This window comes from Gopherus evgoodei, chromosome 10, assembly GCF_007399415.2.
Source record: "Gopherus evgoodei ecotype Sinaloan lineage chromosome 10, rGopEvg1_v1.p, whole genome shotgun sequence".
Lineage (NCBI taxonomy): Eukaryota > Metazoa > Chordata > Testudines > Testudinidae > Gopherus > Gopherus evgoodei.
Genome location: NC_044331.1, coordinates 60330924 through 60349073, shown reverse-complemented (window position 1 = coordinate 60349073; position 18150 = coordinate 60330924). Strand labels below are relative to the sequence as shown.

Here is an 18150-nt window from a genome sequence, read left to right as displayed (position 1 = left end):
CCAGCGGACCAGTCGACTTACACTGCTTCTTTGGTTTCGAGTGAGGGGGAATGGTGCCAGGCGGATTCTGGTGCTGACGGTGCACTGCATGGTGAAGCCAAAGTAGCAGGCATGGAGTCTAAGTGTGAGGGCTCTGATGTTGGGTCAGAGCAGCCTCCATGAGGAGGGCCCTCAATCAAATGTCCTGGTCTTTCTGAGTCCAGGGGTGAAAGTTTTTGCAGATCCATCCCTTGTCTTTTCTATGGGATTCCCCCAGACACTTTAAACAGCTATCGTGAGGGTCACTGATGGGCATTAGCTGGCTGTACTCAAAACATGGCTTGAAGCCTGGGGAACAGGGCATGCCCTGCTCCGGTACAAAGTCCCAGTTGGGACTAACTACTAAACTACTACTGAAACACATAAACTAATCACTCAACTAAATAAAGGAGAATGATCTAAACAATGAAGAACCACGAATGCTCTTGCGATGCAAGACCAGGTGCTCCAACCAACAGCTGCGAGCGGAAAGAAGCAACTGAGAGCGCGTATGGCCGGCATGAGCGCAGCACTCCAGAGGGCCCCACAGCCAACCCTACGGATATCACTAAGGGAGAAATCTCTGACAGCTGTGCATTTGGGCGTGCACACACCTAGAATGGAATCAAAATAAGCAAGCACTCGAAAAAGAAAGGAAAGTTTTAGGAGTGTTTTTTAAGTTTAGAGATACTACAGAAGGGTCAGACTATGATACCCTTTGCCACATTAAAAGCATCTTGAGCCATGAGTGACCCCACCAACTTCAATGAGACTACATGTATGGTGAGGCACCAGCCAATCTGTTAAGTATTGTAATCTGGCCTTAATGATAATATTCATCTGAAAATTTTCCTTTTAATTTCAGCCAGACTCTCCAAGTAAACATACTTGTTCTGAAGGCCATTCAAGGTTTGCTGCCTAGTTTAACAATCAAATCATGCTCAGAAAAACAAACATGTATGCTTCCTTAAGGACAGACACATTACAATTACCCCAGTAACACACTCCCCACTTGCAAAATGGGGGGGGGGGTTTGTAAAGCACTGAGAGCTAGGTATTCTATCCATCCCTTGGATTTATTTTATTTATAATTGTTTAATAAAATAAAAATCTAATGTCAACTCCATGGGCAAATTCTGCTCTGGACAGTGCAGCAAAGGAAGCAAAAGGTATTTCCCAGTGCATCCGCCTTAACATAAATCTCACCAGCCAGGACAAGAGCTACACTGTGGGGAAGCTATCTGGAGTATTCTCTGCTGCTCCCTTGGCTAGTAGTTTTCACAGCATAAGTCACTAAGGATTCATTTCTTTCAGCAGCTAGATTTATTGCATAGTAAAATGATCTACATTGCACTGCTTTTCAGAGGTTCTGAGCACTTCTGAGAAATCAGGCCATATATTGAAGAAAACAGACTAGGTGCAGATTAAGAACACCTTTTGAAAACACTCACAGCAAAAGCAATAATCCATTGGTAACTGTGCATATGCGCTCTCTCTCTCTCTCTTTGAAGGGATCAGTTTAGGAAAAAAAAAGAGTACATTACAGCATTCCAAGGAATACTGAAAGGAAAAACAATAAAATACTCAGCAGAGCAGCAAAGAGCTAAGCAAGGGTCATTCCCACCCCTTTTTGTTGTTGGTATTTATGCAAAAGTTTCTGTGAACTAGATATTTGCTCAGGGCACGTAATAGTACTTTAAAAACAAACAACTGTACTGTGCAGTGCTGTATAAATTTACATTGTCATAGCTCATGTGTCTTATTGTATGACTAAACTAAATCTCTGGTACACAGTGCAGGAATTATTCAACTGATCTGAAAACATGTTACTGCTCCCCAGTTAACACAATCGTCCTTGTGCCTTAAAGGTGATTTCATCAAATTAGAAATGTTGATCAATTTGTGGAACAGGTTTTTTTTTTGTTGTTGTTTTTTGTTTGTTTGTTTTTTTAATAAAACCTTTTCAGGGGCAGTTTGTCCAAACTATCTTAATTTTCAGTAATCCTGAGCCATTTGAAAATAAGACATGCAAATATCAATTTTCTCCATTTGTTTGCTGTTGTCTGCAATATATTACACTTCATTTTCCACCAAAGGCAAATAACTTTTAGACTGTTTCACAGATATAATATACAAATGCATTTTTTACTCATTTTCTAAACAAGAAGCCTACATATCCTGTTAACAGAGCACCTGGATTTATGAGAACCTGTGTAATGGCAGATCTGATTTATTACTCTCTACTATTTCAGAAGGAATCTCTCCCCTTCTCCTTATCGTTACACCTTCCCCCCGCCCCTTTGAAACTGAGCTTTGCCATATGCAACACAATCGAATTCCCTTCTCTTCTTGGGTTGGAAACTGAAGAGATGTCCAGGTGGGAGGGGGGAACTTAAAGCCTTTGGTGAATTAGTCCCAGTTTGGCTTCAGACAGATATATTTTCTGACTATCAATACCTGTAAATTTGTTTTAACTTCTGGCCACTTAGAGCAAGTGCTGGGCAGATTATGGATGCACAGTAGCTCACACATATTTCAGCTGTGCCAAGAACAGATATATTCTCTCAGCCTTGCAGTATTCCATTTACCCACTTACACAGGACATGCATTTTTGTTTAAAAGGGAAACAAAATTTTTAACTAAAGTAAATCATTAGTCTGTGCACATATACTTTCATGACAATTCTGAGAGGCTGATTTGCTGATCTCTTGTTTCTTATCTGAATATCATCATAGTCAAGTTCTAGAATAAATTTGCATAGGGAAATAAGTAAAGAGCTCTCACCTTAACAGCTAGGAAACAGATTAAACCAGGGGTCAGCAACCTTTCAGAAGTGGTGTGCTGAGTCTTCATTTATTCACTCTAATTTAAGGTTTTGCATGCCAGTAATACATTTTAACGTTTTTAGAAGGTCTCTTTCTATAAGTCTATAATATATAACTAAAGTATTGTTGTATGTAAAGTAAATAAAGTTTTAAAAATGTTTAAGAAGCTTCATTTAAAATTAAATTAAAATGCAGAGCCCCCCGGACCAGTGGCCAGGACTTGGGCAATGCAAGTGCCACTGAAAACCAGCTCGCATGCTGCCTTTGGCACCCGTGCCATAGGTTGCCTACCCCTGGATTAAACAATTGTCAAAATGGCCCAGAAAGCACATTTGCATATTGCTCAGGTCAAATCCTACAACAAGACCTGGGGACAGATGCTCAACTCATGTAAATGGTCAAAACTCCATTGAAGTCAATGAACTGAGACAATTTACACCAGCTGAGGAATCTCCCTCCAAGCTACTCTGACACAGCACTGTTGTACTGAAAGAAGAGATACTGATGCTGCACTGTTAGAGGTGATGTTTTTCAGATGATGTGTTAAATACAGGTCCCTTCTGAAGGACACTGTCCAGACAAAATTTAAGGAGCCCAGCCCACTTTGTAAAAGAGTAAGAGATAAAAATTTTCTGCACAAACATTCCCACTCATGTCCAAAATGGTGTCCATTATTCCTGAGTGCAGAATGGTTTATACATTGACCCACATGTTTGCAGCTTTATCATTATCTAAATTGTTACAGAATGTTGTGGATCTTTTCATCCTGGAGGGATCCCATAAACCCAAATAGACTAAGCAAAAACAGAATAAGTTCTAGGAATTTTATGGCTTGTCAGAACTCTCTCCAAGATACTGAGCCAAAGTCTTTGCTCTCTGTAACTGGTCTTATATCCAACTGAGTTAGGACCTACCAGATAATTACTTGTTATGTTTAATGTTATGGTTATTTTTAATGAACCTTTGTTCTATATATCCAAACAAGAGAGACTTGCACACTGAGATTATAACCAGATCCCAAACTACATTTCCCAACAAGTCTGATATTTTAATATTAATGTAACCTGCAAAAGGAAAGCAACAGGAGTACTGGAGTTGCTCTGAAAATCAGGCACATAAAATGGAAGTGACCTACCTCTGGGCGCCAGATTTTGAAAAATGTGGCCTTTGTCCTTAAAAGTAACTGTAATTGCATGGTTGAAAAAAAACAACAACACAGTTTTAGGTGTTCCCTGCTCCCGATTATTAATACTGTCTTTACTATTATAGGATGCTCACACGTGAAATGTCACTGGGGTTATGTTACAGCCTCACTCCTCAGAACTAGAAAGCATTAGCATCTGAAACTTCCCTCCAACAACCCCATGTACTTTGCATACTTATGCTGATCATTTGCCAGTAGCAGACTAAGTGCTTGTCCACATGGGAAAGTTTTATCATTTATGCTGATGTTGTTACACCAGTATAACCGCCTGTGTGAACACTTTTATCTTGGTCTAAGAGTGGTTTTTTTTTGGTTTAGTTTAAACTTCTCCAAATGTGACATAAGATAAACAAATAAACAAAACAAAATGAAAGAAACAAAGAAAGAAAAGACCACTCTTAGACTAGAATAAGAGTGGCTGTGCAGTGGCATACTGGTGAGTTAAATTCACAGGTTTAGTTTACAGCAGTATAACTTTCTTGAGTAAACAAGGCCTAACTTATAGCTGGGTTTGTAAATTTCATCCAGTGGGCCAAATTCATCCACTGACTTTTGTAAAATATGTAGGAAATGTCTTGATTGGCAAAAAGAGGTACTTTCTTACACTGTGTTAGCTTATGACGATTGTAAAGCCTTCTGTACGCTTGTTATGCTAGGCTATGTCTCTGAAGTTGTTAGCTGTTCCTGATATAGCTGCAGGTATTTAGTCTGAAGTATTGGCCTGTGAACAAGCATTAAGAGGGCTTTTCAACCGTGTTTGACTAACATAACAGCACTCTTTCTGCCTGTCAGATAGGGCCTTGGAGATGCTCAGATAAAAGATGTTCTGTAAATATAAGTATTACTACTAATATACTATATAATTTGTAGAGAATTTTCTAGCAGCAAAACAATCTTCAGTTTAAAGATTGTCAGTATATTAAGTTAAATTCCACCCTTCCTTACTGCTGGCTTTTCAAACTTCTACAGAGCCCATGTATTTTGCTGTTAAATATGTCAGCAACATTAACAAATAAGTACAATGTAAATTTAATATAACAGGGATGGCATCATTTGCTTTAGGACGGAAAAGAGTAGTTTTCTGCTCTTTTTTTCTATTTGCCGCCATCACTCACCAGCCTTTTCTCTCAGCATTTCTAATAATCATACTTAGGCTTGGAAGAATTAGACTTTTATCAGTAAATATTGATAAACATCGATTTCACTGTATATACACAAACCAATGAAAGATTATTTCCATCAATGATCAAATAATCAAAATTTATAGATATGAAAAGTAAGAGAAGGGCTACTTGAAAACTTTAATTAGAGTTTGATTTAAGGCTATGTATGTACTTTGTATATTTGGACACACAATGTGGACAATTTGTGTTTAATGGTTAAAGCTTGAACTTTTTGATTCTCAATGATCTACTATTGTTAAATAAAAACCATCTTCCCCCCCAATTTCCCATGACTGCAAAAATTTAAATAGATAAAAATTGCTTAACAAACAGATATTTTCCATCAAAAGTAACATAAAAATCAAGTTCTACGAAGTGTAACAATACTTCACATTACTATAGAAACTTCCAGCCAAAGATCTCAGACATTAATTAATAGCTTCATCCTTTTATTAGCCCTGCAGTGTCATCGGCAGTGCCGCTCCTTGTGCTCCAGCCTTGTGGTTACATGTCTACATGGTAAAAGGGCAGCAGTGATGGAGGGAGCTGTGCTTAGTATAGGCCTGCAGAGAGAGTGCTTACCCCTGAAAGGCCAATAGGAGGATGGATGTAAACACCACGGTTCAATTCTGGTCTCTGAGAACACTGATGTAAATCAGCAGTAACTTCACTGAAGGAAATGGAGTTAAACCAGCGTAATCAAGAGGAAAAACCAATTTAAGGAAGGAGAAGAGAAAACTGGGTCTGAGAATAAAAACTTACATTTAGGAATCCCCATCCTTCCCTAGGGTGACCAGATGTCCGGATTTTATAGGGATAGTCCCGATATTTGGGCTTTTTTCTTATATAGAGGCCTATTACCCCTCACGCCCATCCCGATTTTTCACACTTGCTATCTGGTCACACTATCCTTCCCTCTGCAAGAGCATGGGGAGTGAGAGCTCCTTTTCCCCAAAGGCAGACTGTCTTTCTGCATTGCCACATGATAGCAGTAATACTGCATATCATAACATATGCAGATCTATTACTGCAATATTCACTGTCCTACGTCATTGTGTTCGATTAAAAAAAACAGCTAGGAGCTGGAAGGCTGCAAGCCTATGCAAGAATGATTTTGATTTTCCAGGCTCTCTCTTTCAGCTACCGGAAGAAGAATCTATTTACTAAGGGATCTTGACAGGGAGAGGTAATAGGCCAGGCTAGCATGAGCTGCTTGAAGATCAAACACTGCTATTGCATCACACCCCAAAACCTGAGACTGTTTATACAGAATGCTTACAGTGTAACATTAGAGCCAGTAAGTGCAACAAATTCCATATGAGGTGGCTTGTGCTTTGGTATCCCCTCCCCCACTCAGGGCTAGCTAGGAATAGGGAAAGAATTCCCCACTGCAGAGAAACACAGAAACCTGATACAAACAGGCTGTACAGTGGAAATGCTCACCCCAAAGAGCAAGGCAACAGCAGGTGCCAGGCCATGCGAAACCTGAGAAAGAGAGGGCCCAGATGAGTGGACTGCTGCTCATGAAAAATATGTAGTATCAGTGAGGACTATAATGCTCCAAACACCCTGGACAGCAATGGGAAGGAACCACAGTCATGACTGCATCCTTTCACACACTGGACTGGACACAAGACAGAGGAGCAGCTCTATATAGCTCTAACCAAAATCACCTCCTCCACCCCCTGAGAAGAATGAACTACTAGAATCTGTCTCAAGATACAAGAGAAACAGGGTGCACAATGTAAACTGTCCCCTAGAAGGTAAAAGGGACAAAACCCCTGGTCTGGAAAAGGCAGCAACCTTGTATATACCCAAGGATCTCAGACCCACTGCTCCTCTCCCACCACCTCCCCAGCAGCACAAAAGTAGAACTTTGAGACCCTATAGTTATAGCAGACGCTAGGACCAATTCTCTTCTTACATCAATGTGTAGCAGGAGTTACTTCACTGAAAACAGTGGAGTGATACCAGCATAAGTGGGAGGAGAATCAGGCCCAAAACATGGTAGCGAGAGTACAGATCACTCTGTCCCAGGCCCTAATTTGTTCAGCATTACACTTTAGGCATCTCCCTTACATCTATAAAAAACTAAAAGCAAACTTTAAAAGTGCAGGGGGGGGGAGGATGGGTGGCAAATATTAATATAGACTAAGGAATAGGACTGACAGTGAGGAATCTTCATGGCTTTTCATTTTACAATTAAAGATCAATAGTATCTGAAAGCCCTACAATCTTTCACATGTTTATCCTCACAACAATCCTGTGAAACAGGGAAGTGCTATAATTCCCATTTTACTGCTGGGGGAATGGAGGCACAAGGAAAGTGACTTGCCCAGGGTCACATAGGCAGACTGTGGCTGAGCAGCAAAATGAACCCATGTCTCTCAAGTCCCAGGCTAGTGCCCTACGACTGGATCATCCTGCCTCTCTACAACTGCTTTTTCAGTGAAAGAAAATGTGTGTGTGTGTACATATATATGGCAGAAGACTGTGTTCATACCACAGCGAGTGTATGCATCGGAGAGCAAAGCAAAAACTCTGCCAGTGCTAGTGAGAAGTGGAACAAATATTTAGACTGAAGCTACCAATTCTGATTAATTTGCAGTGTGTTGGACTGGTGACTGAAACAAAAATTTTATCTTATTAAGAATCTAAATCACATGCAATCCAGAGAGGAGGAACTACCTAGAGCAGAGGTGGGCAAGCTACGGCCCATGGGCCATATCCAGCCCGTGGGACCCTCCTGCCCGGCCCCTGAGCTCCTGGCCTGGGAGGCTAGCCCCCGGCCTCTCCCCAGCTGTTCCCCCTCCCACACAGCCTCAGCTAGCCCCGCCACTGGCGCAATGCTCTGGGCAGTGGGGCTGTGAGCTCCTGGTGCAGCACAGCTGCAGAGCCAGGGCCTGACCCAGTGCTCTGTGCTGCACGGTGGCGCGGCTGGCTCCAGTCGGGCGACACGGCTGCCTGTCCTGGTGCTCTCGTTGGCGCGGCTGTAGCACGGCCAGCCGCTGGTGCTCCAAGCGGCTCAGTAAGGGGGCAGGGAGTGTTGGATAGAGGGCAGGGGAGTTCGAGGTGGTGGTCAGCGGTGTCTAGGGTTTGGAGCAGTCAGAGGGTGGGGAAAAGGGGGGTTGAATGGAGGCAGGGGGGTTGGATTGGGCAGCATGGGGCAGGGGTTCCGGGGGTGGTCAGGGAGAAGGAGTGGTTAGATGGGGTGGTTAGATGGGGCAGGTGTCCCGTGGAGGCAGTCAGTAATGAGAAAAGGGGTTGGATGGAATAGCGGCAGCAGTCAGGGGCGGGGGTTCCGGGAGTGGTCAGGGGACAGGGAGGAAGGGGTGGTTGGATGGGACAGTGGTCCCAGGGGGGCAGTCAGGAATGAGAGGAGGGGTTGGATGGGGTGGCAGGGGGCAGTCAGGGACAGGGGTTCCAGGGCCTGTCAGGGGACAGGAAACAGCGGGGGTTGGATGGGACAGGAGTCCCAGGGGGCCATTAGGGGTCGAGAAGCAGGAAGGGTCAGATAGTGGGCGGGGACCAGGCCACACTTGACTCTTCGAGGAGGCACAGCCTCCCCTAACCGGCCCTCCATACAATTTCGGAAACCCAATGCAGCCCTCAGGCCAAAAAGTTTGCCCGCTCCTGACCTAGAGTCACTATTGTTTCTATAACATAAAAGCTCTCATACACAGATTTCCTGCAAGTTATTCTACTGATATCTCAGGAAACATTACAACAGGATTACAAATTTCATATAAATCTACATATCCTTTGTGCTCAGTCTATTTTGTTTAAGTTAAATCAGCCATCTTTTCATTTCTGGGCTAGAAACTATTTTTAAGGACAGCCATCGTGAGATCAAGTAGCGAAGAAAAATAAGGGGAGACTGGTTAAAAGTCCTTTTAAAAATAACAGATATTTTAATGGGTGTTTTTACATAAATACTTTAGATACCAAAACAGAAATTTAAAAGTTCAGCTTGCTTTTCAGATTAAAATGCAAAAACAAAGTCAACAGAATCAATCAGCTTGGACTGTGAACACACTAGTCAGTTCCCTTTCTGGTTCTCTTCTCATGGACTAGCACAGTCCTGCACTGCCATTGCTTTGAAAACACTGCAGGGGATGTTTACATTAGAAATGAGCTCCCACTCCAGAATCAGATCTCCACCCCTCCCTAAAGCTTATGGGGAGTTAATATCTATCTTAGTTTAAATGCAACCATTTCTTTTTCCACTGACACAAGTTCCCTGAACTTTTTTTTTGATTAAATATTATGTTCTAGTGAAACTTTTCTCCCACACACTCTTCAACACGTAATTTGGGGGTTACTCATCTTTTTACATTTGCCTGCTGCACTGAATTTCAGCTAATCAATTTCCCCATTTCTTCACACATACCCCTTTGTCAGATGACTGGTTTATTTCACTCTGATGGGCAACACAGTTCAGACTCCCATACTTGTGCTTTTGAAGTCAGGAATAATCAAGCACAGCGATCCTTTTATTGAGAATACATTTGTTGTAGAGGCAAGCTGTACATAATTATTCTGCTCAATATGTGCTCACAGCTGAAGCATGACAGCGCACAGCCACACAGATTTCTACTAGGGAACAGTCAATTTCTCCCCCTCCCCCAAAACTTACATTTTGTCATTTAAATATTGAAATATACAAACATCCAGCTTATTTGATATCATTGTAATGGCTTTGATACACATCGGAGTGCTTTAGGTTTTGCTGCAACTGAAAACCAAGGCAATCTGTTATATTAATTTTGATGGAATAAATGGGCCCAAAGAGTCAAAGGGGTGAACATGACCCTATCACCATCCAACATTAAAAACAATTTTAAACAAAGGTTCGAGCTTTGCTACCATGGCAAACACAACATTAAAAATTCTTTTAACCTTTTATTAAAGATAAAGAAAAAAGGAAGAAGAGGTAAGCATCTGAAATATAAAATATTAAGTAAAGCTTTCTTTTTAACAACATCCCTTATTCCTTTTCTCTTCATCCGGAGAGAATTTTTAGAAGGAATTCTGCCCTATTTGACAGTCTTTTAGATAGTAACAACTGTCCTTTTTGAAGAAAAGAGAAGTTAGTTGAGATGGGTTGGAGCTGTTAAAATCTGATCCCATTTCCTAAGAGACAAAACAAGACACAAACGCACAAGAGTGAAGAGAAAAGAACTGCAAAAATAGAAAACGCAGCTTCTAGGCCTGGTGTTAGTTCTCACTTGCAGCCTCACTGCTGGAGAAACACAGGCACAGTACACAGTCTTAGGGTACGTCTTCACTACCCGCCGTATCGGCGGGTAGCAATCGATTGCTCAGGGATTGATATATCGCGTCTCATCTAGACGCGATATATCGATCCCCGAATGCGCTTATATCGATTCTGTAACTCCACCAACCTGAACGGAGTTGCGGAATCAACAGGGGGAGTCGCGGACATCGATCCCGCGCCGTGAGGACGGTTAGTAATTCGATCTTAGATACTTCGACTTCAGCTACATTATTCACGTAGCTGAAGTTGCGTATCTAAAATTGATTTCCCCTCTAGTGTAGACCAGCCCTTAGCAGCCACTCCAAGACTTGGGAAACTTGTACCAGCATTGGGCTGTTTAAGGCATTGCTATTAGCTGCCATTCTGGTCTAAGACTCACAGCAGTGTTGAAAAATATGTAGTCTTGGCCGGCTAAGCCAGATTCTCATTAAGCAGAAAGCAAAAGAGGAGGGATAGGAAAGAGAAGAAATAAGGTAGGGAAAGAAAAAGACACACAAGTTGGGGAGAGAGGGGGAAGAGTAAGCACACACACCAGTGGAAGTGGCAATGTCATTTGGGTCCCTCTTTCTGGTCAGGACAACACTCAGGATTAGGATAGGAAGGCCCAGTGGTGGATCCCAGGAGACAGTGGAGGTGACAGCCATGATGGTGAAACTCACTCCTTCCTTTTCTTCTCTCTTTCAGTAAGCCAGTGCCCATGGTCACCAATTTTCATTCCCAAGTCTCTCTCTCCCTCTTTTTTTTTTTTTTTTTTTTTTTAAAAAGGACCCCAAAAGGGAGTGATGGGTGCAAGAGCACAGCCCCTCATTATTTTCTCCACCAATTAGGCCTAATTTCCAACGTACCAATTTTGGTCTGTTAATTTCCAGTCCCACATTTCTCTTGTTTACCAGACATGAGATTAACATAGTCCTTGAGTTATATCATCAAGTCTTTTTGTTTAGACTAATTAGTCTGTGTCCCTTTTGCAACTTTTCCAATCAACATTTATTGTGACAAGTTATTCTGACATTTTATGAACTTTTATTCACTGTTCAGCTCACAAGTGAAATACATTTATGGCCCAATTATCAATAAAGCTCCCAGGGGCAGGTCTTTCTCTGTTCTGTACAGCACTGCACACTCTGAGTGCTTAATAATAATGGAAAATCTATGGAAGAGGGTTTCAGTGGTGGCATACTCAAGGTGGTTTCCACATATTGTTCTCCAGAGTGGAGAGCTGTAACATCGTGCTCCTGGGTATCTTTTAAACAGCAGGGATTAAACCTATGATCTCTGCCTCTAAGAACATGAGCCTGCTCCCACTGCCTAAGCTAAAAGACACCACTCTGTTAGCCAAGGATGTAGTAGGCTCATCAATCTCGATGTGGCCCAGTCACCACTAGAAGGGGACAGAGAACCACAAAAAGTGGGTGGGGTTACAGATGCTTGCCCTCAAGCCTCCTATATTCTTCAATCTCAGCGGATACATTCACAGCACAGAACTACTCATGTGGAAGCCTTGAACCCATACCTGGTTCCAGGATCATCTGCTCTTCCCTCTAACTCCCTGGTGGGGCTTCTCCACATTCAAGGAAGTTCCCCAATATAGAGAGAACACTTCTGAGAAGTGGTGGAGCCATTTACTGCAGATTTACTGCCATTTGTGGTGGACTGGCAAGGAAGACAAGGCAGTGCTCATCCAACCCAACCCTCATCACACTGTCACCAAAGTGGATCCCCAGACCCATGGATGCCATGGAGGTGGATGACCTACTACTCCAAACCTCTCAGACTTCTCCTCCCTCCCCCACCCCCCACTGCAGTGTAATTATTGTCCTGGTTTGGGAAGCATAATTCTAAGACACAAATGAACTCAAAGCACGGATAGCCAATAAGGGCTTGGTTGCTCCAAGCACTTTCCTTTGTCCATTATTGACTGGATGATCCCTGATTTACACAAACACAGACCATCAGTGCGTCACAGGCATAAATACAACTGTATTTTCCTGACTGCAGCATTGACCTGATGCAGTCACATGGTTACAAGAATAGACTGAGTATGTCAGGCAGAGGTCAGCTGTTCTCTGAAGTACAGCATTTGAAAGGAAGTCAATTCCTTCAGCATGGAGTTTAGTTTTTGAGTGGAGGTGAGGCTTCTTTGTTTGTCTGGGTTTTTTCAGGGTAGGTTTAACATTTATTAGCAAAGAAGCAGCAGCCATTTCAGTCCAAATTCTATTTGATATAAAACTGGATAAAAACAGATGCCGGATCTAAATTTTAATACTGTTTTACCTATCATACAACACCCAGTTCAATCTACACCTTTAGAAAAGATCATGAGGGCCAAGGAGTTTAATATTTGCTTTGAAGAGATTGTAGGCTTAATATTTCTATATAGTATACTAACATACAAGGCAGTATCCAAGCAAGAACTTTTTCATTATAAAGCTAGGATCAGATAATAGTTTGACACTTTATATAGCTCTTCCATGAAATACATAGCTACCTGGTGCACTGTCAGAAAAGTAATGTGCTCTCAATAAGGGAGCTCTTGCTAATGCAAAACTCCCACTGACTTCACTGAAGTAAGGAATGCAGGATCATACATAAAGTGCATGAAAAAAAAAAAACAATAAAGGCCACTTTTGATGGTTGATTTCTCATGTCCACACAGTTCGATGTCAGAAAGATGTTCCATAAAAGCAGAATTCAGTGTTTGAAAAAAAGATTTGTTTCAGTTAGTAAAAATTCTATTGTAGCACAAAACAGCTCCTAACTGAGTATTTCTTCCACTGCTTGCAGTCTTTAAGAACAACTGTTTCTGACATTTCTGGGCTATGACTGCAGCATTAGCTAAAACTGCTGAAAGCAGTGGTAATTCTTCAAAATCTGGAGGACTGAAGACTATTAGACAGAACCTGGCAATAGTAAATTACATTGATAATATTTTACATATGCATGAAGGCAATACTCACCGCATGCAAACAGCCTGGAGTTCTGTTGCAGAGAACAAGTCAGCTGTCGACTGAGCAACATCAAGGCCATTTTACTTTCTTTAACCAGAAAAACCTCAAACTGGAGAGAGCACCTTATTCCAGGTGATGTTCTGGAAAAAAAACACAAAAACTATTTATGTTCCCATTGATCTAGTCATCACGATTACCATTTCACTCATCCAAATGGAGAGAGCCAGAAAGGATGTCAAATACAGTGGGGTGGTGCTGGAATCTAACGAGAGTGCAAGGACTGAGAACACAACCTATCTGATGACGTCGTCTTCTCCAGGCAGATGACTCCGAGCCATCATCTATACCTTTTATCCCTAATAAAGGCTTACAAGTCCCGTGGATGCCAAACCAAATCTTACAATTTACATCAGCCACAGAGGACCTCATTTTAGCAACATGAAACAAGATCAACAAGCCATGAGTTAACTGAGAGAAGGGGATTTCCCTCCCCCTTATTATTATTACAAAATAACAATAATATTTTTTTACCTAGCTCTTATATAGCACTTTCATTAGTAGCTCTCAAAGCTCTTAAAAATGTCAGTATCATTATTACCATGTTGCACATGGGGAAACTGAGGTACAGGCAGAGCGTCTTGCCAAGGTTACCAAGCAAACTAGTGACAGAACCAGAACTCAGGTCTTCTAATTCCCAGTCCATGTACTAAGCCACAGTGCCTCCCTGTGGTATCTTCAATTCTTGTTGGCAACTTACAATTTGTGACTCTTGTGCTTCCAGGAATTGCGAACGTCAAGCAAGATATAAGATCCCCTTTATGTTATGAACTAAGGTCCACCATCTAACACTAAAAGACTCTTTTTGCACAGAAGATCACCTTTCATTTTATGTTATCTCTCTGGCATGCTTTGTTGTGGAACTATATTGATTAAAAATTGTTACTAGTCTGTGGCTCTTAAAGAGATTTGTCATTTAGATTCATCATAAATTATGGGACGTGGTTGTGACTTTTTTTCCTTTTGACTTCATATAATAAAACACATCCAGAGAGACTCTGCAAAAGAAGCTACAAAGCCAAGATGAAGGAAAGGACTTCAGGAAGGAGGTAGATGGGGGGCAGAACAAATCCCCTGAAAACATTCAATATCATCTACAGATAGTTCAAAGACCAAATTAAATCACCAAAGCCATGGATGCTTGTGATGCTGTATGATTGGAACATGATCATTTATATCATTAGTACTGCCACTACTGGACAACTGCAACAAATCTTGTACAAAGTATTATCACGTGAGGTGCTGGTAAGAAAGCTAGGATTTGCTGAGTATGATTATCCTTTTGTATGCATGTATGATCTTTGTATCTAAAGTTATGAATATTGACTATGTAGCAGTATTTCAAATGTGTTTGTTCCTGGGGTAACACCCACAAGATAGTTACATCTAGTATAGCCAGCACAATGTGAATGGACCATTCAAGTAGATGGCTCATTAAAGAACACGTAACTCTCACAATGGGCCATAGAAGAAATTCATCCAGCACAGCGAGCCTTCCTGTGGATGCTTTAGCCAGAATACAGGTAATGGCTGCTCCTATGAGTCATCAAAGCATGCAAGGGCATGTGACGGTGGACTCCATCTTGTGCCTATAATTTTCCACAAACTAAGACTGAGAGAATTCCCTCCACATGGGAGAAGTTATACTAAAGGACCGTAGAAGTATCCCCATTTTGACTCTTTCCTGCTCTGATCTCTGCATTATGGACTTACACTAAAAGGAGCATATTGACTGAAGAGCTTCCAATTTTTTGGAAGTTACCAGAGTCTTTACAAGCCAGCAATCTGTAATATCACTGCTATAAACCTGATCCAGGAACTTTGCAATGGATTGTTATGTATATGACTTCCTTAACCTTTTAAAATCTCTCCTTCTTTTCTCTTATACATAAACCTTTAGATATTAGATGCTAAAGAATTGGCAACAGTGTGATTATTGGGTAAGATCTGAGTTATATACTGACCTGGCTATGTGGCTGATCTCTTGGGATTAGAGAACCCCATATGTGATGGTTTTCAGCAATAACTCATCATAGAGTTCAGTGTCTGGGTGGTGAGACAAGGGCTGGAATGCCTAAGGAGACTGCATTTCTGACTTCTTGCTAACCAGTGCAGTGAGACAGAAGTTTACTTTTGTTACTTGCTCGATATACCAAATGGAAGAATAACCACTGGTTTTGGGTGAGTCTGTCAGCTTGTCCTGAATCTGGTATTCTCAGCTGTGACCCACTGAGGCACAGTGACAGTGCAGCGCACAGGTAGGTATCCAAGGGAAGACACTGCAGTCTAAGTAGCCTTGCTAGTGAAGACTTGGACCTGGACTGTAATATGGCTGTTTTTTTACTCTGAATTATCTACAGTAATGGGAATAGTGTCTAGCTGAGCTATCATCTCCATTCATGACTGTAGACCAATTAGCCAATGCGGGCAAGGGGATTTAAATTAAAATCTTATTCTTAAAAACATGAACTCATGTTTGACTAAGTGCAGCAAATATCTTTCCACCAGCTTCCCTTCCCCAACACAGCTCATGGCAATTCTTATGCTGTTGCTTTTCATGGGCCTCCTCTTGATTGCCAGAAGTTGTTGGAACAGTTTTACGAAATTTCAGGTATAAATATGCAGTTCACAGGCAAGGTCACTTGTACCCTCCATAGGTCACCATGGGAACAGACCTATATCTTGTTATGTGATAGGCCATGAAAATGCATCTGCTTTTCCAGCCTTCTTTCACAGAAGCATTCTGCCTTTACTGCATATATCATTTCTATACATCTAATAAAATATTGGAACTTACGCTTATGACTAAATGCCCAGGAAGCTGCTAGTTTATTGTTGCATGGATGAAAAGTATGTTTTAGCAAACACTAAAAACGTCAGAAGTTTAATCTCTATGTTACCATTATCCAAGATGGCATTTGCTTTACTTTACACATCAGTATTTTCTGACAATTCCAGACAGTCTCTGCCAATCTGAGTTTATTAATTCGGAAAGACAATTTTTGTATTGAAAAGAGCCCCTATGTCTTCCCTAAGATAATCAGCCTGACACTTGGTTGCACTTAGATTAAACATAGTTAAATTTAAAATCAAACCTATTTTAAAATTTGCCAAGCTGAGAAAACACATTTGTTGTGTACTTTGGAAAAGTCAGAGACTCACTGTAATGACATGACACCCACTTCTCATGAGCGCCTCTTCTGGTTGGATGTGTCTGTGGTCTTTAAACAGTCCCAGCCCTGGTATCAGGTCGTACCCACAAGGCTTCCTCCCTGGAGGCAATGGTTTTGCCATTTCTAGGTCCTTCTGGCCCCAGCTGGGTCACTAAGTAGTTCAGATCCCCTTCTGGGTGTCTACCGCTGTCCGATTGTAGGCCATTTCCCCAGTGGCCTATTGGAGGAGAGGGGGGCAGCACCACCAGGCCCACTCACTACTCCGGGTCCCAGCCAAGGACCTCAAGAATAGCAGCCACGCACCACCCTGTCCCTTTAACAAAATTACTTTCAGTTCCTTCGGCCACTTCCCCACCGTCCCAGCCTTCATGGATGCTTCACCCTTATCTAAGGGCCCTCCTGTTTTCAGCCCAGTAGCCAGCCAGGAGTGCTTCCACACCCCCAAACCCCATCCACCAGCACTGAACTGTCCATGGTGCTGCAGTTCCCTTTAGCCAGCCTGGAACATCATCCACTCCTGAGGGCATTCTGCACTAAAAATTAATAATTCTGTGCACAGTATTTTAAAATTCTGCAAATGTTATTTGTCAAATGGGGAGGCTCCAGTGTGGCAGCAGGGAGCATAGGCCACTGGCTGCACAGAGGTGGGAGATCATGGTGCAGCTCCCCTCCTGGGACACAGACTCAGCGGTGAGGCTGCGTCAAACCCTGACACAGCGCAAGGACTGGACCTGCCCCAGAAATACCCCAGGCCCTGCCCCTCCGTGCCAGGTGCACCAGGTGTGGGCAGGCAGGCTCAGCATGGCAGTATCCAAGTATTGAGGGGCTTAGTGTGGGGGGTTCCAGATGTGGGTTGAGAGGGTTCTGCGGGGTGCCAATCTGTGTGTGGGCGGCTTAGTGAGGGATCCAGGTGCACGGGGAATCTGGATGCACAGGGCTTGTTGCGGGGTTCTGGGTGCAATGGTAATAGTACTCTGCAGGGGAGTCCAGATGAAAGGTGGTTGTGGCTCAGCAGCAGGGTCTGAATGTCGGGAGGGAAAGAGCTCAGTGGGAATCGTCCAGATGCTGGGGGAGTGGGGCTCAGGTGCAGCTGGTTGGGGTTCGGTTAGAGTGGGCAACTGGATATGGATGGCTTGTTGGGGTAATCCAGGTGCAGAGGGAGCGAGGCTTTTTGGGGGGCGGGTTTCTAGGTATGTGCAGGGGGGGGTGAGGCTCGGTGAGAAGGTCTTGGTATGAGGGGGGCTGGATGCATGGAGGTTGGGAGGATGGGGGAGCAGCTCCCTGTACAGTGATCCTTCCCCCTGCAGCTGAGGAGTGATGGGTACAGGAAGCACAGGGGGTGGGGGTGGGAGAGTTTGCAGAGCTTACTACAGCTGGAAAAGAAATCTGGGGATGGGTCTGACATTCCCGGATGCCATGCAGGGGAAGAGAAAGTCTCATCTTCCCCAGCCCAGCTGCAATTAGCAGCTGAGTCTGGCGCAGGG

General features: G+C 42.7%; 1 protein-coding gene across 3 annotated transcripts in view; it reads right to left on the bottom strand.

Annotated features, from left to right (window-relative positions):
• Positions 1-18150, bottom strand: part of ABAT (4-aminobutyrate aminotransferase) — a 186239-nt gene that overhangs the window by 107432 nt on the left and 60657 nt on the right. For 2 of the 3 annotated variants that reach the window (XM_030577512.1, XM_030577513.1), the window contains one exon: positions 13446-13576. In XM_030577512.1, coding sequence (XP_030433372.1) covers positions 13446-13576 — 131 coding nt within the window. Of the gene's footprint in view, positions 1-13445; positions 13577-18150 lie in introns of those variants that run through there. The other variant, XM_030577514.1, reaches the window with a different exon arrangement.